This window comes from Heteronotia binoei, chromosome 8 (assembly GCF_032191835.1).
Source record: "Heteronotia binoei isolate CCM8104 ecotype False Entrance Well chromosome 8, APGP_CSIRO_Hbin_v1, whole genome shotgun sequence".
Lineage (NCBI taxonomy): Eukaryota > Metazoa > Chordata > Lepidosauria > Squamata > Gekkonidae > Heteronotia > Heteronotia binoei.
In genome coordinates, this window is record NC_083230.1 from 105,381,964 (window position 1) to 105,403,913 (window position 21,950).

At 46.3% G+C, this 21,950-nt stretch overlaps 1 protein-coding gene across 1 annotated transcript; it reads left to right on the forward strand.

Moving 5' to 3' along the window:
- The first annotated feature begins 699 nt into the window (after window positions 1–699).
- On the forward strand, window positions 700–20,353 carry LOC132576553 (tubulin alpha-8 chain). Its single transcript, XM_060245801.1, has 5 exons — window positions 700–769; window positions 9,195–9,417; window positions 11,033–11,181; window positions 15,711–16,391; window positions 20,008–20,353. The coding sequence occupies exons 1-5, from the start codon at window positions 767–769 to the stop codon at window positions 20,299–20,301; spliced, it is 1,350 nt and encodes a 449-aa protein (XP_060101784.1). The 5' UTR covers window positions 700–766; the 3' UTR covers window positions 20,302–20,353.
- The last annotated feature ends 1,597 nt before the right edge of the window (window positions 20,354–21,950 follow it).

Sequence of the window (21,950 nt, forward strand, 5' to 3'; positions counted from 1 at the left end):
ACTACAGACAGAGACCTATGGTGCAGAGTGGTAAAGCTGCAGTACTGCAGTCCAAGCTCTGTTCACAACCTGAGTTTGATCCCGGCGGAAGCTGGGTTCAGGTAGCTGGCTCCAGGTTGACTCAGCCTTCCATCCTTCTGAGGTCAGTAAAATGAGTACCCAGCTTGCTGGGGGGAAAGCGTAGATGACTGGGGAAGGCAATGGCAAACCACCCCATTAAAAAAAGGCTGCAGTGAAAATGTCGTGATTTGACGTCACCCCAGAGTCAGAAATGACTGGTGCTTGCTTGCACAGGGAACTACCTTTTTACCAGACTACAGAAGTCAGTTTCCTTGGAGAAAATGCACATTTTGGAAGGTGGATTATTTGGCACTGTACCCCACTGAGGTCCCTGTCCTCCCCAGGCTCCACCTCCAGATCTCCAGGAATTTCTCAACCTGGATCTGGCAACCCTACTCCCCACATCCTGTCAGTGCCCAGGGGGACCAGGCAACCCTAACATGCAGTGGAGATAAATTCTTGCAAAGGGCTACCCGTGATGTCAGCAGGCAGGGGTGTGAATGGGTCTGGGGTGGTAATTATGACCTCTTTCCTCCTCTGCTCTGTGACACTGATGGGCACTAGCAGCTGCTTGGTACCAGCCCCAGATCTGCGCTCTTGCATGACAGCTCAAAGCTGTACTGGAGGAAAGAGAGCAGAGACGAGACAGAGCTCTCCTTTGCCGAACTGCTGACCAAAAGGGGAAGTTAGAATCAGTCAGAACATTATGGTAAGTAGTGGGAATATGGGAAACAGAAAAAGACAGGGGTGGGGAGGTTGTTTCTCAGCCGCTGGCTCTGTTGTGAGAACTGAGTGGTCATTGTAGCAGAGGGAATCATTCCCCCCCTCCAACTTATTTATTTCTTTTTTTCTGATAGCCCCATGATAGCAAACTTGGGGAACTGACTGGGCTGATCCTTTCTATCCCAAAATAAAACCTAGGAAATTCATCGTGCTCTATCTGTTTTGGGTTCTCAGAAACTCGGGAGAAAAGTGGGCATATGAATGTGTTAAATACAGTTTTTAAATAAAATATTTATATATGGAGAGATGTACAACACTACTCCATCTATTTGAGAAGGGGGGGTACAATACTGCATTTGTTTATTGCCCTAGCAGAGCAACGAGGCTTGTAATATGCCCGTTTGACAGATGAATCTGAGTGATCCAATGCAGTTCTAAACAGAGTTCTACCTTTGTAAACCCATTGATCTCAATTGACTTTGAAGGGTGTAGTTCTGTTTAGGACTGCACCACCAGTAATTTGCTGGGTCACAGTCCAGGACTGAGGTGGAATTTCAAATTAAATTTCTCAGGTCAAAGAACAATTCCTTACCTGTGGAACCATATTCTGACTCTGAACCCTTTCCTCTGGCAAAATCAGACTTTGAAGCAGAGAGCCCTGATAGCATGCATTTAAATTTTAAACCAATTCCTGATGCAGTTTGAGTGGCCACAACTCTTCGACCAAAGGAGCTAAACTGAGGACAGGATAGCAAGGAATTGGAAAGAAGTGATAGACAAGTGATAGCAAGGAATTGGAAAGAAGCTGAGGAATTGACAATTAATCATTGGAGGGATAAAATGAATACTATAATTATTTTGGAGTATTTAACGATGAAGATACGAAGAATGAATGGATTAAAGGTTAGGGAACAGGAGGAGGGGTGGTTTAGGAAGATGGTGATATATTTGGAAAAGTTTAAACAATTTAAGACGATTGGTTGGTTAATAAGAAAATGAATGGACAAGATGTTTAAATAGAGTGATGGAGTTGTATTTGGATGAAATGTTAATAGTTATAAATTTATGGAATATTATAATGTATCTATGGCCTGGGACTCTCACAGAGGTGGAGTGGTGTTGGAATATATAACAATAAAATTTTTAAAAATTTAAACAAAAATAAAAAAAATAAACTGAGGACAGGAATTTCATGAAGGAGCTACAAATCACTAGAAATAGATAAAGATTTTCAAGTCCTGTTGAAAATAAAAATGCGGAGAGTTCTTTTACAGAAGTAGTTTTTAATTAGGGTTGTCAACTCCTACTTCTGAAATTCCTAGGGACTTGGGGGGAGTATCTGGGGAGGGAGTTCAGAGGGGATGTGATACCGTAGAGTCTATCCTCCAAAGCTGCCATTTTCTCCAGAGGAGCTGATCTCTGGAACCTGGAGATCAGCTGAAATTCTAGAACATTTCCAGGATCCATCTGGAAGTTGGAACACTTCAAATTTGTTTAAACTGCTTAATCAGTTTAAATTAATTCACCCCCATCACCTGCCAGTGCCCATGGGGTACCTGGCAATCATAGTCTTTAGTGTACTTTGTAAAAAAACCAATAATTGTGAGAACTTAGGGAAATCATTACTGAATATTATCAAAGCATTTGTTATTATTAGCGATAGCCTTGTTATTCCCTTCAAGGCTCACTTTTAAGGGTATTGTTAAATAATTAAATATTTCTGTAAACTAACCAGGGAGGTTCTTGAGATTTATACAGATTTTTTTAAAAAAAGTACAACAGCACAATTAGGTTTACGTTTTAGGTTTTATTAAATTTATACCCTGCCCTCTCCACCGTTAATAATTAACATATTATAAAAAACAAAATAAAACAATAAATTCCTCCAGCAGGAAGATCAAATTATACTGATACAAAGGTCTGCTAATCATGGAGCAATCTTTTGGTATTCTCTTTTTCTGAGAATACCACAGGGAGCAGGATTTTCACAAATGCCTTCTTTGCTGTCCAATGATGCAGCCATGCTACAGCTGATATCCAAATGCACCCTGATCTTGTGAATGGTTCAACCTGTGTGCAGTGGGCAGAAAGAAGCCTTTAATAGCTGAAGTTAACCTACTCAAGACAAAATACTAGTACAATGTTTCTGAAATGATTCCCTAAGAAGGCAAATTTTGCTTCTAGTGGCATGCACATGTCATAGGATCTGGGGCTACTGTCAAGTTACATCAGAGATTGACATCTGGGCTGTTTTAATCTACACTGGAAAATCCAGCTGCAATAATTACTGAAGGCTGGCAATAGTGCCATACCCAGTGATATGTGGATACAGCCTTTTTTGGGTCTGGACCCCTCTCTTGGGCAACTCTCTTGAGTCTGGACCCCTGCAGGCTTCTTCACTCCCTGTTGGGAACCTGTTTGCCTCATATAACATTTCATCCGTCCGCCATTTTGAAAACCATTGCCCTATGGACAAGTAAACTTAGGTCGTTTTCGCACTTAGCGTTTGCTCCCCTTATTCCGCGGCGCAATTATGTCCGGATCATTTTTCTCGTTTTCCCACTAGTGACTCTTTGCGGAGTCGCCTTCCCTGAAGCCCCGGCTCAAATCGTTTTCCCACTGGCATCGACTTGAGTTTGATGCCCTGTCAATCATTTTTTTTTAAAGCGCAAGTCTGGTTGCGTTATGACGTACTAACGTACTAACGTAACATCGAGCTGTTCCCTCCCCTTCTTTTCGTGGACAAACCGCATCACGTGTGCTGCTGCTGCTTATGGATTGGCTGCAGCTGTAGAATCCTCCACAGCTCTTTATGTATTAACAGAAGCATTCACAGTGGAGAATCCTAGCACTAGATTCCCCCCCCCCCCAAATTCTGAAGCACTAGATTCCCCCCCCAAATTTCCTCCGCTCTCTTTCCCCTCCCCGGCTGGCGCTTGCAACGGGGACCTGACTGATTCCTGCTGCCAGAGCTCCCCCCCCCGCCCCATTCTCTCCTTCCCCTTCTGTGGCGCGTGTGAAGAGCGAGCTCGCGTCTATTTTCTAACCGAGCGGAATGTAGCCAGGGAGAAGAATGCAGGACTCCAACTTCCCATTTTATACATGGCGATTTTGTGCAGGTCCAGAAATCCTGGTGGCACAGCTGAGGGAGGCATTCCCTTTTTAAAACACACACACATGAACGCTTTGGCCCGCACCGGCACTAGATTCCCCCCCCCCAACAATGGTCGTTTTCGCATTATCGAGATAACGCAACAGCGAAATAACGCAACTAAAGTCAATAAAAAAAAATTCTAACGAAACCAATTGAAGTGGCAATTGAGGCTATTCCAGGAGGTTTTTTTTTTTTTCTATTTGTTAATTTCGAAATATCGCTATTACGCAAAACTGTGAAGTTTAAAAAAAAAATGGCCGTGCCGGCACTTTGGGGAAGCGCCGCGAAAGGCTGATGATTGGCCAAGGGGGTGGATGGGGTGGGAGGACGGAAAGGGAGAGGGTGCCGCCCACACAGCAGTCGATCCGGCGTGGATGGATTTCCCACTGCAAAGTCCGCGGAGTGGATCCGGTGTGGATCCGGAGGTTTTCAAAAACTCCGGCAGCATGCTGAAAAACATACTCCGGTGTGAAACCCCTGAAGCGCCGGAGCAAAGCGCAGCGCCGGAGCAACAGGTGGGAAAACCAGGAAAAGATCCGGAGGTAAATGGGGTGCTACGCCGGAGTAAACGCTAGTGCGAAAACGGCCTTAGAGTCCCCTCTCTTTGCACATTACGATGTTTGATGCATTGGCATCAAACATAGGGTTGCCAGGTTTGTGCTGGAAAATACTTGGAAACTTTGGGAGTGGATCCAGGAGAGGGTGCGGTTTGGGGAGGGGAGGGTCCTCAGCATGGTGCACTTCCAGAGAGTCCACCCGTCAAGGCAGCCATTTCCTCCAGGGGTGTTCTCTGCCAGCTGGAGATCGGTTGTAAAAGCAGATCTCCAGGCCCCACCCTGCAGGCTGGCAACCCTAATCAAACACAATCATAGGTGAGCTGTGGTCTTCTTCAGTTCCTGCACATGTGGTGCCCAATTTAGATTGCAGCTACACTACCTGTGGAGAAGGAGCTGCTTCTGCTTTGCATGCAGAAGGTTCAGGGTTCAATCCCCAGGATCTTCAGTTAAAAGGATCAGGTAGCAAATGATGTGAAAGATCCCGGAAACTGGCTGCCAGTCAGAGAAGACAATGGCCTTGGTAGACCAGGGATCTTAACTCTGTATATGACAGCTTTATATGTTCACTAGGCTTTATTTAAAAAAAAAAATTCTATCATTTGGAGGGCTCAGTGTAAATTACAAAAAGAAACTTAAATCAGACCAATGGAATTAAAAAGCCTGCTGAAATATTAATTAATTGCACCCTACTATCTATTTTAAAGTACTCTGTACCAGCCCAACAGGTCAGTCTGTGTGCAGCCACTTCTACTTTATGCATTGTGGTGTCAGGGTTATAAAAGTAGCTCCAGCTATCCCATCATTTATTACTGTGGAGAGCTGAAGAACCAAATGATTTCTAGACTCTCTGTACATGTTACAGTAAGGGCTGCCAAGCTCCCGAGTGGGGCAGGGGTTCTCCTGCTTTGGGGGTCCCCAACCCGCTGGCCTGCAGTGGGCTGGCAGGGGGGAATCCCCTCCCAACATAATTGGAGCGCTGGCCGCTCTAGGAGCTTCCGGGAAAACTCTATGTTTAGCAATTTGGGAGGAAAAGCTCTAGGAGCTTCTGGGGAAACTCTATGCTCTAGCAATTTGGGAGGAAAACTCTATAGAGGTTTTTCCTCCAGAATTGCTAGAGTATCTGGGAAAACCATAGAGTTTTCCCGGAAGCTCCCAGAGCGGCTGGTGCATGACTTCCCCAGCATGATGACATCACTTACGGAGGCCATGGGGGACTTGGCAACCCTAGTTATGATGCTAGTGGGCACCAGAAAATGGCTTATTTGGAGGGTGGGCTCTATGGTATTATATACCAGTGAGGTTCCTGCCAGTGTTCCTTCTAAGCTGAGTTAGTGTGAGTGAGCTTACAGTTTTTTAACCTCTGGCTCACATATTTGTGTCTTCGCTCAGGAACGATGGTTCCAGAGCAAACTAATTTATGCAGAAGCTTGCAACTTTAATGCCAGTAGCTCACAAAGTAGAATTTTTGCTCACAAGATTCCACAGCTTAGAGGAAGCATTGGTCCCTTCCCTCCTAGAATTGCTCATCCCCAGTTGGGACAGGGGATCCTGGTTTGGAGGCCTTCCCCCTGCTTCAGGGTTATCAGAAAACAGGGGTGGTGGTGGTTTTGAACGTCCGCTGGGCACTCCTTTATACCCCATTGAGACTGTCCCCCATAGGATATATGGGAGAGTCAATCTGTGAGTATCTGGAGCTTGGGGCAGCTGTTTTTGACTGAGAGTATCTGGGACATGGGGCAGCTGTTTTTGAGATAGAGGCACCGAATTTTCAGCATAGCATTTGGTGCCTCTCCTCAAACCCTCCCTCCCCCAATTTTAAAAAGATTGGACCATAAAATATATTTGAAAGGGGAAAAAAAATATTGGACCACAGAGTCCAATTCTATGAGCTCCAAAAAAAGATGCCCCCATCCTTTATTATTTCCAGTGCAGGGAAGATATTCAAAAGGAGTGCGGTCTCTTTAAATGTCCTGGCCAAAACTCCTTTTGGAGTTCAAGGGTGCTTGTCACAACCTTGCTCCTGGCTCCACCCTCAAAGTTTTCTGGCTCCACCTCAGAAATCCCCAGATATTTCCTGAGTTGAACCTGGCAACCCTATAAAAATAGTACCAGTGATCAGTAAAGTCACACTTTGCAGTCTTTTCTAGAGGAGATCGACATCACTTTTGGGTTTCTCTGGAAGTAACCTCATGCATTTGTATAACAGCCATCTTTTAAGATAATTTTTCTCCCACTGGCTACAGAGGAGGCAGAGGGAAAGAAAAGTGGGAAACGGGCACTCCACCCCTGGCGGGAAACTGCCAGCCCTAGTCCCGGAGAATGGAAAAGTTGAAGAACGTTGGTTTTGTGCAGCTGTGCAGACTGAAGAGTGCAGGAAATGGCTATCTAGATTCCAGAGGAGTAACCTTGGTACTTTACCAAACCCAAAACAAGGAAGAGACTTGTACTTTAAAGACTAAGTACTGTGGATAAACTTTCTATGACAGAGCTTGCATTGTGCGATGCTATCCAGATGCGACCTCAAGCGATCACAGGTTTGATTCTGGAGACTGTGTTTAGAAAAGCCCTGGGCCAGGCAGAGTTGCCGCTCTCACTCTTCTCTTCTCTGTGGGGCTTCCATTTCACACTATCTGCCCTGGGGATGCAACTAGCTTTGCCTTTTCCATGCAGCAAAAAGAAACTGGTTTTTAGGGGATTGGATAAACATATGGAACACAGGTCCATCAGTGGCTATTAGCCACAGCCTATTGTTGGAACTCTCAGTCTGGGGCAGTGATGCTCTGTATTCTTGGTGCTTGGGCGGGGGGCACAGTGGAATGGCTTCTAGCCCCACTGGTGGACTTCCTGATGGCACGTGGGGTTTTGGGGGGTTTTTGCCACTGTGTGACACAGAGTGTTGGACTGGATGGGCCATTGGCCTGATCCAACATGTCTTCTCTTATGTACTTAAGATAGGACATATTCCTCCAGTTGTTGCCAATGTTATGCAAGAACTGTTATTGCTGTTCCTTTTCTTGGCAAGCTGCTATGAGGACATAGTGGGAGTCATCTGATTACAAACCTCTGGCAATGAAGTTGTGTCCCTCTCACTAACGCCCCTGGCTCCTATTTATCAGAAATTTCACAAGGCAAAAGAAAGGAGTGAATAGCATAACTTTAAGTGGAACTCTGACATTATTCTGCTGTAATAGGTTGACCATTCATCTCCTGCGATTCATGAAGCTAAGCTGCTTTCGAGGCCAGAGGGGTAGAGAGAAATGTTTTTGGAGGGCTGTAGTCAGTCCTGCAACCTGAAAAGGCCCTCTGGCCTTCTTGAGTTACACCACAGTGGAGAAATTCTGTTGAGCTGGGTGAAGTCCCAGTCAGAAGTAAAAATAAAACCACTTGGCACAGTCTCCTTCCCAAGAGAGCTATTGCAGGGCATGACTACTTTGTGCCCAACTCTATGCACCTTCCGCAAGGAGACACTCAGAGAATATAGATCGAGTTTGCAAACTTTAGAATTATATTGACTATTGTGCTTGAAGCAGACTCTTTTACTTGTCAGCTGTCTTTTAGGGTTGTCAGCCTCCAGGTGGGGCCTGGAGATCTCCTGCTTTTACAACTATCTCCAGCTGGTAGAGATCAGCTCTCCTGGAGAAAATGGCTACTTTGAAGGCTCCACCTACCTCACAGGGTGTCTGTTGTGGGGAGGGGAAGGGAAAGGAGATTGTAAGCCACTCTGAGACTCCTTTGAGTGGTGAAGGGTGGGGTATATAAATCCAATCTCTTCTTCCTTTCTGTTCACTTTCCTCCATCAGTCACCTTTACTCCTGCATTTTCCCTGCCACACCAGAGTGCATTTTGAGGAGTTTTAAACATTGGTATATGGTATAGCATTTTAGCAAATACTGAGGGTTTTTTTACAACCCCACCCCCACCCCAAAAGCCCACCAATGATGCAACAGGGGAAACAGGGGCCTTAAGGCTCTGAGTCTCGTGGAAGGCAATGGCATCACAGCTGGTGGGACCTTTGAAAATTCACACTTCCCTGCCCAGATGGTAAGCCCTCCCCCCCCTGCCGCTTCAGGGTCATCAGAAAGCGGGGGAGGGGAGGGAAATGTCTGCTGGGCACTCCATTATTCCCTATGGAGAGACATAGTAGGACATAACGGAGAATTGATCTGTGGGTGTCTGGGGCTCTGGGCTGCTGTCTTTTGAGGTAGAGGCACCAAAATTTCATCATAGCATCTGGTACCTCTCCTCAAAATACCACCCAAGTTTCAAAAAGATTGGACCAGGGGGTCTAATTCTATGAGCCCCAAAAGTGAAGGGAAGGCATTTAAAAGGTGTGCAGTTCCTTTAAATGTGATGGCCAGAACTCCCTTTGGAGTTTGCTTGTCACACCTTTGCTCCTGGCTCCACCCCCAAAGTCTCCTAGCTCCATTCCCAAAGTCCCCAGATATTTCTTGAATTGGACCTGCCAACCCTATTTGCAGCTCACATGGTTTCTCAGCAGGCAAGGATTTCCTGATAGTCTGGAAATGTTCATCTCTAGTCCTGGATCTGGTACTGCAAAAGAACAGCCAAACCTGTCTTTCAGATTTCTTGCTAGTGATATTCCACCCAGGATTATGCATCCAAAGAACGCCGGGATGGACGAACAAATGGCAGTAATGTTTGTTGCTCCTTTTTGACCTTTCTCTGTTCCCCCTCCACAGCGTGAATGCATCTCTGTCCATGTCGGACAAGCTGGAGTTCAGATTGGCAATGCATGCTGGGAGCTTTTCTGCTTGGAGCACAGCATCCAGCCAGATGGTACATTTCAGAGCCAACCCAACAAGTTTACAGACGACGATTCTTTTACTACATTCTTCAGTGAAACGTGCATGGGGAAACGTGTGCCACGGGCTGTCATGGTGGACCTGGAACCCACTGTAGTAGGTCAGTGAGAACAGAAGCAAATGCCAAGGTGCCTACTGCATGGATATTAGGTGTGAGTGGGGGGGGGGGGAGTGCACAGACATAAAGGCAGCCAAGATGGCTGAACCTTTAATACCTTCCATCCTTGGTGGAATGCCTGCCTCCCTTCTCCTTGCTATCTGTAGCTGAGGGAAAGCATTCTTTGCCGTTGCAATAGTCTTTCTAACAAGAAAGACAATTCTAAAGGGATACGCAACAAACTCATCCCAACTAAAAGAGCAATACAGCTTCCACGAGAACAGGCATGAAGAAGAAGAAGAAGAAGATGATGATGATGATGATATTGGATTTATATCCCGCCCTATACTCTGAATCTCAGGGTCTCAGAGCGGTCACAATCTCCTTTACCTTCCCCTCTCCCACAACAGACACCCTGTGAGGCAGGTGGAGCTGAGAGAGCTTTTTACAGCAGCTGCCCTTTCAAAGACAACTCCTGTGAAAGCCATGGCTGACCCAAGGCCATTCCAGCAGGTGCAAGTGGAGGAGCGGGGAATCAAACCTGGTTCTCCCAGATAAAGAGTCCGCGCACTTAACCACTACACCAAACTGACTCTCACAGTTTGACATGGCCAAACTGTGGCACTTTCACACATATTGTGAAGCCCCCACTATGCTGTTGGCTGACTTGGAAAAGGCATTTAACTTCTTACATCACTTCTCCAAGCCAAGCCAGCTGGAGGCTTGGAGAAAGCATTTAAAGTTGCTTTCTTTACACCTTTCTCTCCCCCATCTATTTCCTTCCTTCCTTTGAACATCTGATGTTCATGTCTTATGGCTCTCAAACATCTGACATCTTTCTCTGTGGCCCATAACATTTCTTCTCTGTGGCTCCGAAAGCTTCCTTAATGAAATATAGAACTAAGTGTCATCCACATATGACAGCAACTCCCACGCTACAGATGGTCTCATAGGAGACATCACACCAAGTCCCATATGGTGTGTGTGTGTGTAAAAAGCAGGGGTGGAATTCTAGCAGGAGCTCCTTTGTGTCCTAGGTCACACCCCAATGATGTGGCCAATCCTCTAAGAGCTTACAAAAAAGAGACTTGTAAGCTCTTGGAGGAGTGGCTACAGCAGGGATGTATGGCCTAATATGCAAAGGAGCTCCTGCTAGAATTCCACCTCTGGTAAAAAGTACCATCAAGTCACAACCACAGACATATGGCGACCCCAGTAAGGGTCTTTCAAGGTGAGTGAAAAGCAGAGGTAGTTTGTTATTGCCTTCCTCTGCAAAGTCTTCCTTGGTGGTCTCCCTTCCAAGTACCAACCCTGGTTAGCTTCCCAGATCTGAGAAGATCAGGCTGCATCATGTTACCTTCCTTCATGCTGTGGTTTTACCCAGAGCTTTTTTTAGGGGGGTGGGGGGGGGGCGGGAAGAGGTGCAGGAACTCTCACGAGGGAAATGGAGAAATTTTTTGATAATTTTGTTTCCATGAAGAAGTTCTAGAACTCTGTTTCATCATGTTACCCCAGAAAAAAGACCCCTGATGCTGTCTGTCAAATAGTGTCTTCCATGTGACTCAAATTATTACCCCCCGCCAACTTCATCAGGGTGTTCATTTCCTGTTGTTTCCAGATGAAGTGAGGGCGGGCACCTACCGCCACCTTTTTCACCCCGAACAGCTGATTGCTGGCAAGGAAGATGCGGCCAATAACTACGCTCGTGGCCACTACACGATCGGCAAGGAGTGCATCGACATGGTCCTCGATCGTATTCGTAAACTGGTAAGTACAAATGATTCCATCAAGAGTGACAAAGATTAGGTTTGGGAGCAGGAAAAGACAGCAATCTGGACTGCTGGAAATTCTCATCACTCACAGTTGTTTAGTTCATGATGGGTTTGAGGGATACCATTTAATTGTTTAGGCCAGCATTCTTCATATTGTCGGGGCTGGCCTCAGGGCTTCAGGCCCCACCCTTCCCCCACCCTTGCTTCCAGAAGCACAGATCGGAAAGGCTGAGTGATGGTGGTCAGGCAGCTCTTTAGCTTGGAGAAATGTTGACTGAGGGGTGATATGATAGAGGTGCACAAGATTATGCATGGGATGGAGAAGGTAAAGAAGTACCGTATTTGCCGGCGTATAAGACGACTGGGCGATACTGGACAGTATGTAGAATGAGGTGGGCGAGCATCGGAAGGCCACTATGGGAAGCTATGTCTATCCCAACTGAAGTGCACCTGGCGTATAAGACGACCCCCCACTTGGAGGCATGTTTTTCAGGGCAAAAAAGTAGTCTTATACGCCAGCAAATAGGGTACTTTTCTCCCTTTCTCACAATACAAGAACTTGTGGACATTCAATGAAATTGCTGAGCAGCCGGGTTAGAATTGATAAAAAGAAGTACTTCTTCACCCAAAGGGTGATTAACACATGGAATTCACTGCCACAGGAGGTGGTGGCAGCTACAAGCATAGACATCTTCAAGAGGGGAATGGATAAGCGCATGGAGCAAAGGTCCATCAGTGGCTATTAGCCACAGCTTATCATCGGAACTCTCTGTCTGGGGCAGTGAAGCTCTGTATTCTTGGTGCTTGGGGGCGGGGGGGACAGTGGGAGGGCTTCTAGTGTCCTGGCCCCACTGGTGGACCTCCTAATGGCACAGGGGTTTTTTGGCCACTGTGTGACACAGGGTGTTGGACTGGATGGGCCACTGGCCTGATCCAACATGGCTTCTTTTATGTTCTTATGCTCTGAGGTGCAGGAGCCATACCACACTTGCCCATTTCACTCACCAAGGAGGCGGGGGAGGGGCCAAATTGGCACCCCTCCCAGGGCTGTGCCCTAGGCAGCTCCCTAGGACTGCCTGATTGGCCAGCCCTGCATACTGTCCTCCTTAAAGGGAACTACTTCCATATATCTTGTCTGCAGAAGAACAACCCTTCCATATGTAACCCAGTACAACCCTGTTTACATTGATCTCTCTCCTAAATTACTTTTTCTAATAGGAGAGCAGCAGGCGGGAAGGGAATCAACTAGATAAACAACAGCTGCCTTATGGCTTGGCCAGCATATGTAGGGTTGCCAAGTCCAATTCAAGAAATATCTGGGGACTTTGGGGGTGGAGCCAGGAGACTTTGGGGGTGGAGCCAGGAGACATTGGGGCGGAGCCAGGAACAAGAGTGTGACAAGCATAATTGAACTCCAAGAGAGTTCTGGCCATCACATTTAAAGGGACAGCACACCTTTTTAAATGTCTTCCTTCCATAGGAAATAATGAAGGATAAGGGCACCTTCTTTTGGGGCTCATAGAATTGGACCCCCTGGTCCAATCGTTTTGAAATTTGGGGGATACTTTGGGGAGAGGCACTAGATACTATATTGAAAATTTGGTGCCTCTACCTCAAAAAACGGCTCCCCCAGAGCCCCCGAAACCTCCAGATCAATTCCCCATTATACCCTATGAGAAGACGTTTCCCTCTCCACCCCCCTCCACCCCGCCCCCCCCCTTTCTGGGAAATCTGATGCAGGAGACAGAACTCACTCACCTCCGGAGGTGCAAAGGCACATGGTCCTTTGGGGGCGTGGCTGGGCTCCCCTCCCTTCACCAGCCAGCTGACTGGGGGCGGGAAGCAGCCTGAGAAAACGGAAGAGCTCTGGCTGCTGCGATCGGGGCTGGGTGGGAAGGGCTGCCGTTCTCCCCCTTCCCCCCCCCGCTTTCCCTTTTATGGCCAGCGGGAGGAGGAGGCTCCAAATCGGGGGTCTCCAGGCCTAGCGGGGGATTTGGGACCCCTAAGCATATGTGGAATTGTTTTTTAAAAACTGCCCACGTTCTGTGACCTTTTGCTCCCTAGATCCTAAATTCTAGACCTTTTAACAGAAATAATATGTCAATGTGAAAATGTCATGGGTGACCCATACTTCCCATAAACCCTTTGTGTCAAAGAACATTCCTGGGCATATTCCGGATCTGGGAATTTTGCTTTTTCCCTTCTTCATTTATTAATGAAGGAATGGAGGAATGGTTCTAATGAACTCAAAAGCTTGTGCAACATTTTGTCTCATTTGGGTTTCATTTCCTGGATATTCTAGATCAGCCATTCCATTCATAAACACTGGCTAGCCCCATTGGACCTAGAGCAAGAGTGTCAAACGCATTTGTTATGAGGGCCGAATCTGACATAAATGAGACCTTGTTGGGCCAGGCCATGTGTGTACCTATTTACGATTTGGTAGCAGAGACATAAACTTTATAAAGGACACAGACATACACAATTAAAGTTTTTTTTAAAAAAAAAAACACCCCAAAAAACCAAAAACAAACTTTAAACATGCTTAAAACATTAGCACTCATTGGTCTTAAAGGTGCTTTCTTTGTAGCTCTCTCATGAGATTCAGGGAGCTGGGCAAAGGAAGCGCTGGCTCTTTCCTTCCTTCCCCAAGGGAGGAGGAGCCTCAGCCAATAGAAGGAAGAGAGGCTTGACTCAGTAGCTCTGCGACGGAGAGAGGCTGACAAAGCAAGCTATCCTTCCTCCCCAAGGGAGGAGCCTAAGCCAATGGAGAAAATAAAGGTTATGCTCTGTAGTCTGTGCAATTAAGCAAGTCTTACAAAGCAAGCTGTTATGCAGAAGGAAGCAAGAAAGAGGGAGAAGGAAGCAGATGACAGCCAGTTGCTCGGGGGCTTGATAGGAACCCTTTGGAGCCCTGATTTGGCCCCCGTGCTGCATGTTTGACACCCCTGACCTAGGAAGGGAGATTTTTATAAAAACATTTTCATTTGTTCTGAGAACCTCTCTGCTTTCAGCGATGGGAAAGGAGCTGAAAACAGTAGCAAAATGATTTGCTATGCTTCCAGTTGTCTCAGAAATTAGTATTTGGCATGATTGGTTACTAAAAATCCCGGTAACACCTTGGAAAAGCGTAGGTTAGGCAGTTTATTATCAACGGCAAGCTGCAATTTCAGATTATTACATAGTTTTACATACATGTGTGAGTTCACTGAGGCTCTGCCCAAATAACTCCATAGAGCTCAGACACCAAAGCTTATATACTATTACATTCTCATGTTTGATTACCCAATCATATCTCTTAGATAGAAACATTTCCAAATAAGGCACTAATTAATTATTGCTGACACACACTGATTGGTTAAGCTTTGGTGTTGAACTGAACATGCGGAGTACAACATGAGTACATGACTGTCTTTTTAAAAGCTTATGGATGCTCCAGTGTGTATGCGCAGTACACTGACCTGAGTTAAAGCTAAAGTTTCCCTGAACACTTGCTCCTTAACACCCTTACAACCTGGGGCAATGCATTGTTTCATGGGTGTTGTGATATCAACATGGGTGCTGTGTGACACCTGAGTGGTTGGATCATGTAGACCAGTGGCTCCCAATCTTTTTGGCACCAGGGAACGGTTTCGTGAAAGACAATTTTTCCACGGACCAGTGGGTGGGGGTGCTGGGGCTTTAAATGGGGAGGGTGAGGCTGTTTCTGACACCTCCCCACTAGGCGGCCAGGTGGCAGAAGCAGCCAATCTGCCTCCCCCTTGCATTTAAAGACCCCTGCCGATCAGCTGGGTGAAAGGGGTGGCAGGGCTGCTCCGTCTCGCTCTGAGGCTGTGCTGCCTCCTTCATCTTACTGGGTCCTGGGTGGGCAAAAGGGGTGGTGCGGCGCCTCTGCTTTGCTCTGCAGCCCGGTTGCTAACAGGCCACAGACAGGTCTATGACCCTGGGATTGGGGACCCCAATGTAAACAACAAGAGGAGAGGGGTTAAAAGAAAAAAGAGATGGTCCTGAAGCAGCACCTGAAAGGAGGTGAAAATGGCATTCAACTTGAGTTGCCAACCCCCAGGTTTCCCTACTTTGGGGGGCTTTGGCCCGCCACCGGCCAATTGGCTGTTGGGAGAAACTCTGCCTCAGATATTTATATCATCATGCAATGTCCCCAATGCAATGTGATGTCATCATGCTGCAGACATTGCATGGTGACACTCTGTTTTTTGGGCAAACTCTATGGTTTTGAAGTAAAAAAAAAAGAGTTCTGCCCAAAAAACCAGAGCATTCCCTCCAATGTTGATGATGAGATGATGTCCTGCCCACCCCAGAATGCCTCCCAAATTCCCACTCTGTGACAAAAAGGAGACCTGGCAACCCTACATTGAACAAATGCAAAAAAGATAAATGTTGGAATTCTAACCAACTGAACACACTTGGCTTGAACTGAAGAAACAATATCCCAATATGGCAAAAATTGGAATGTGGTCAAAGGAGTTCTGAACAGATTACATATAATTGTGATTTTCTTTTCAGACTGATTCCTGCTGTGGTCTACAAGGATTCCTGATTTTCCACAGCTTTGGTGGGGGCACAGGCTCTGGATTCACCTCCTTGCTAATGGAACGCCTGTCGGTGGACTATGGCAAGAAGTCCAAGCTGGAGTTTGCCATCTATCCAGCCCCGCAGGTTTCCACTGCCGTGGTGGAGCCCTACAACTCCATCCTGACCACCCACACCACCCTGGAGCATTCCGACTGTGCCTTCATGGTGGACAACGAGGCCATCTACGACATCTGCCGTCGCAACCTGGATATTGAGCGCCCCACCTACACCAACCTGAACCGTCTCATCAGCCAGATCGTCTCCTCCATCACAGCTTCCCTGCGCTTCGACGGTGCCCTCAACGTGGACCTGACCGAGTTCCAGACCAACCTGGTGCCTTACCCTCGCATCCACTTCCCGTTGGTGACCTACGCTCCTATCATCTCCTCCGAGAGGGCCTACCATGAGCAGCTCTCTGTGGCAGAAATCACCAGCGCTTGCTTTGAGCCCAACAACCAGATGGTGAAATGTGACCCCCGCCATGGGAAGTACATGGCCTGCTGCATGCTGTACCGTGGGGATGTCGTGCCCAAAGACGTTAATGTGGCCATTGCTGCCATCAAGACCAAGAGGTCTATCCAATTTGTGGACTGGTGCCCAACTGGATTCAAGGTGAGGAGGGACATGTTTTGGTTTTCCTTTATAGGGCTTTTAGTTTACAACAGGGGTGGCCAAACTGGCTCGGGAACCACATGTGGCTCTTTCACACATATTGTGTGGCTCTTGAAGCCTCTATTGCCCTGTTGGACAGCTTGGAGAAGTTCAAGTTGCTTTCTTTCCACTCCTTCCTTCCCTTCCAGCTCTCAAACATCTGATGCTTATTCTATGTGGCTGTTACGTTAAACAAGTCTGGCCACCCCTGGTTTAGAAGGTACAACACAGCAACATTTTGTTGTAACGAAGCTGCCCTAAACTTCAGTGAAATTGGAGCTGCATTTTCGTGAACAAATCCTATGCAGATGGAGGAAATGTCTGAATGTTCTATCCCCATTTTGGGGTATTCATTTTATTGGAAAGGCCTGCACAACTGGTGTTGCCTACATGATTGCATAATTTCATATATACAGACCTCAGCTGCATAGGATTTACTCATGATAAAACATCTTGTACATGGTTGTGAGTAAATCTAACATTATGGTTAAGTCTTATTGAAATCAGTGGGATTTAAGGGGATACCCACTCCATTGTTTTTGGCAGGATTACACAGTGAGCAATGGTTAATGCCTTTTTGTTCATCTGTAAGGTGCAACTAGACTTTTAAAAGAAGTTTGCTGCAACAGACTAACTCAGTTACCTCTCTGGAAGTATGGAATATACTGGAAAATACAGTCTGTTTTCGTGGCCCCGTACATGCCTAGGGAAATGCTGATAGCCACTTTGGGGACACGAAGCAAGAAGCAATTTTTTGGCCAGGGACCCTGGAATTTTTCTGCCATTTTTGGGGCATGAGCAGGAGTCACTAGGGGTGTGTGGGGATATTTGTGAGTTTCTTGCATTGTGCAGGGGGTTGAACTAGATGACTCTGGAGGTCCCTTCCAACTCTATGATTGTACTTTCAGTACTTTCTGTACTGAAAGTACAGAATGTTTTCCTTCAGCACTGGCAGCCCAGCTGGTGGTGACCCTAGGTGGGGGCAACAAATGCAAAGAATCAGGGAAGGGCACCATACATACTTGGGGGTGGGGGAGGCGGAACTACTCCCTCTGCAAAGCTTGTGGCCACGTCCAAAATGAAACTGTAAAATAAGAGTGCAGAACTCTTGTTCTTATTTTATTTCCAATAATTAGTGAAGAAGGGAAGTTGAAATCAGTCACTCAGTAATTTAACGCAAGCAACAGGTCTGGGACTAGCAACAAGGATTTGTGAATCCTTCAGAGTAATGAGTTGGGAGGCTCTGAGCTCTGCAGATCTGTTTGCTGTTTCGGTAATTTTTTAATTTGCCCACCTCTTCTAGGGAAAGGAATATTTGGAGGAATGCCACCCCTCCTCCAAGAGGATTCACTTATGCATCCTGTTTCCTCATTTATCCAGAAGCAAGTGCCATTAAGAGAGCCAGTTTGGTGTAGTGGTTAAGAGCACAGATTCTTATCTGGGAGAACCGGGTTTGATTCCCCACTCCTCCACTTGAACGTGCTGGAATGGCCTTGGGTCAGCCATAGCTATCGCAGGAGTTGTCTTTGAAAGGGCAGCTGCTGTGAGAGCCCTCTCACCCCACCCACCTCACATGGTGTTTGTTGTGGGGGAGGAAGATAAAGGAGATTGTGAGCCGCTCTGAGACGCTGATTCAGGGTGGAGGGTGGAATATAAATCCAAGGTCGTCGTCTTCTTCACGGGTGCTTCTTACTCTCAAAGAAACATGCAAGAATCTGTACAGGAACTATACTGGCTCCTGTTTATTACTGCTACTAAAAAGAGAGGTTGATCCTAATAGTACTTAAACAGCGTTAAGTCCCACTTTGTCCATTCAGACTGACAGCCAGGTAAGTGTGTGATTCACTTGCAGACCTGGACAGGAAATCCAGAATGATTTAGTTTTAAAATCTATTCAAACAATACTTGAAGCCAGCAAGGTGGTTTCAGCAGGGATCCCAAACTTTTTTTGAGCCTCTGTTCATCTTTGGAATTCTGGTGCTACCCAAAAAAGGGGAGAAAAGCACAACCCTACATGAGAAAGGTAACCCAAAAGGTTGAGACAAAGAAACTAATATACAGCCATGCATGTAGTGCTAATGTACAAAATATCATACCTAATTTAATTATACATTCAAAAGTGCTAAAATATCATTTAAAACCACAATCCTGTGGTTCTTCATATTAGTACCTAATCCTAATATTAAAAAAAAAATGTCTGATCATATATATATACAGTTTAAAAGGTACAATATGCAAGAACCAATACCAAACGTGTTTCGGTTAAATGCCTTCCTCAGTGGTAATATTCAAACTGAGTACTCCATAAATTTAACAAAAATATACATAAAACTCATCGTACCAGAATGGGCCTAAAATTAAAGGGGCAGGGAAGGAGAAAAATAATTATCTATATGTCTGTTAAGCAATAACGATTTTTAAAAATGTAAATGTTTTGAAATACATGGAACTGGGATAGCTACTTTATTTACACTGAGATGTTCACCTGTGGAGTAAGTGGTGATAAATGTTCTTGAGATGTAACAAGGGCGACTCATCAGGATGTACAATATTTCATATGCCCATGGATCTAAAATACAGCATATGACGAAACAACTGCAAATTAAGAAGTCTCCTAAATTTAAGACAAAAGATATGTAGTAGCTAACCGGGGGGCGGGGAACCCTAAATGGTGCAATATTTACCTAATTAGGCCCAATCCGTAGTGCTCAAAGTTGCAACAGAAAGCTTAGGTACAAACAGAACATAATCAGCACTATGTTAGTTCACCACCCTTTGAACATTTGTCTGTATACTAGGATTAAGTATTCATATGCAGAACTGGATTGTGGTTTTTAAATGATATTTTAGCACTTTTGAACAGGGCCGGATCTAGCGGGGCAGAGGGTGTGCTTAAAGACCTGGTGGGGTCTTTAAATGGGGGGGGGGGGGATCCGATCTCCCCAGGCTCCTCCTTTTTTGAATGGGGGCAGCATTTTTTGGTTTTGCCCCCACTCAAAAATATGTAGATCCAGCCCTGCTTTTGAATGCATAGCTATATTTTAGGGTTTTTTTTCTTTGTCTCATCATTGGAATTCTAACACAGGGCAGTGGGTGTAACCACAAAATGGCCACTGTGGGAAGCAGGACCAGCTACAAAATGGCTGCTGCAGCAACACACACTTAAATACAAGGGAAGCCCAAAGTACAAGGTACAATGGTTGTAATTTTAAAAAAATATGAGAACAAGGAGCGAGAGAAAGTAAAGCCACCACTGCTGCCACCAAAACAATATTATTTTAATCTGCACAACCAATCAGACATCCAGTAGCCAGTCAGAAACCCTGCAGGGCAAAAGCCCTAGTTGGTACCACCCACTTTCTAAAAACACTTTGTGGGGTGCCAGAAAAGATTTAACGGGCACCCTGGCACCATGTTAGGGACCCCAGAGTTAGAGCAATTAAAAAGACAAATGTCTTGTATCTTTTGATGAGATCAGCTATGAGCTACCTCCTGCATTCCTCTGCCACATATGAAACTTTTTCTTCATCTCACGTTCTTCCATTTGTTTAAGCTCCATTCTCCTTGGCATTTCTAGGTTGGCATCAACTATCAGCCTCCCACCGCAGTCCCCGGGGGTGACCTGGCCCAAGTGCAGAGAGCTGTTTGCATGCTCAGCAACACCACAGCGATCGCCGAGGCTTGGGCCCGGCTGGACCACAAGTTTGACCTGATGTATGCCAAGCGGGCTTTCGTCCACTGGTATGTTGGCGAAGGCATGGAGGAAGGAGAGTTTTCCGAAGCCCGAGAAGATTTAGCTGCACTGGAGAAGGACTATGAGGAAGTTGGGATGGACTCCTGCGAAGAGGAAAATGATGGAGAAGAATTTTAAAATACAGTTTTGCTTTTGACTGTGCCTGAAGGCATCTCAGTGGCACTTCTTTCCATCAGGGTGCCACTCACAGGTTTCTTTGCTGTGCAGCTTCCATTCATTCCACAGGGCTCGTGTGTGAGACCCCTTGAAAGGAATGGCAGATGCGCAGCAGAAGTTGGGGGAGTAGGGTTGCCAGCTCCAATTCAAGAAACATCTGGGGACTTTGGGGGTGCAGCCAGGAGACATTGGGGGTGAAGCCAAGAGCAAGGTTGTGACAAGCATAATTGAATGCCAAAGGAACTTCTGGCCATCACATTTAAAGGGACCGCATACATTTTAAATGCCTTCCCTCCATTGGAAATAATGAAGGCTATGGGCACCTTCGTTTTGGGCTCATAGAATTGGACCCCCTGGTCCAATCTTTTTGAAACATGGTGTTTTGAGGAGAGGTACCAGATGCTATGCTGAAAATGTGGTGCCTCTACCTCAAAAAAGAACTCATCTAGAACCCCAGATACCCACAGATCAATTCTCCATTATAACCTCTGGGAATAATTTTCCTTAGGGAATAATGGAATGCCCAGCAGACATCCCCCTCCCTGCTTCCTGATGACCCTGAAGTGGGGGGAGGGCCTCCAAGACAGGGGATCCCCTGCCCCACCTGGAGACTGGCAACCCTATGGGGGAGTGATACCTGGGTCCTATGCAAAGGAGTTCCTGCTACCAAAAAAGTCCCGCTAATAAACCCTGGTTCAGAAACCATTGTGGGACAGGAGACCACGCAGACAGTGTAGATGTAGAAGAATCTTCCACACTGTACGATAGCCAGGTCTTGTGCGCACACACTCTGGCAGTGATCCTCTGTGTTGAGACAGAGGTGTTAGCACACAAGGGTGTCCTTATTTTCACCTGCAACATTACAGAAGCTAAAACCCGAACAGCAAGGTCCATGGCAATGGTCTTCAGCCATCCCAGATCCAGTAAACACATGACAGGAAGTTTTGTGACATCAAGTTCATGTGATAGGAAGCGCGGGCGCAGTTATAATTTCACTGGTGTCAAGGCTAGAACCATAGACAGCAGAGCAAGAAAGTGAGAGATGGAAAATATATGCTGTGTTGTCCTGAGGAAGAATCAATCCCATGGGCAGAGGTATGGAAGATTCCCTCCACTGCCGAGTAATCTTGCCTGATTGTCCTACTGTTCATCTTGGCACGTCACCCTTGTCCTCTGTGGATGCAGACTAACAGCAGTTCTTCTGAAACACAGTCAAAAAATGGCTGCCGCAAAGGGACCTGCAGCACAGTTGTTATTGCTCTGTGACCCATCTGGTCGGAGGTATTGCACAGGATCTGTCCTGTTGAACCATTTTGTGCTGCTGTCTGGCTTCGAAGGCTAAAGGCAAGACCGTAGCAAGCTTCACTTTATTGTGTGTGTGTGTGTGTGTGTGCCTGTGTTAGGTGCCATGAAATCTCCTCTGATTTATGGCAATCCTATGAATTAATGATCTCCAAAACATCCTATCGATAACAACCTTGCTCAGGTCTTGCAAACAGAGAGCCATGGCTTCCATGATGGAGCCCATCCACCTTTGCACATTTCACAAAGCAGGGAGATGTTCTACGGGTACTGCAGTTTGGCTTGCTTCCCTTTGCAGGGGGGAGAAT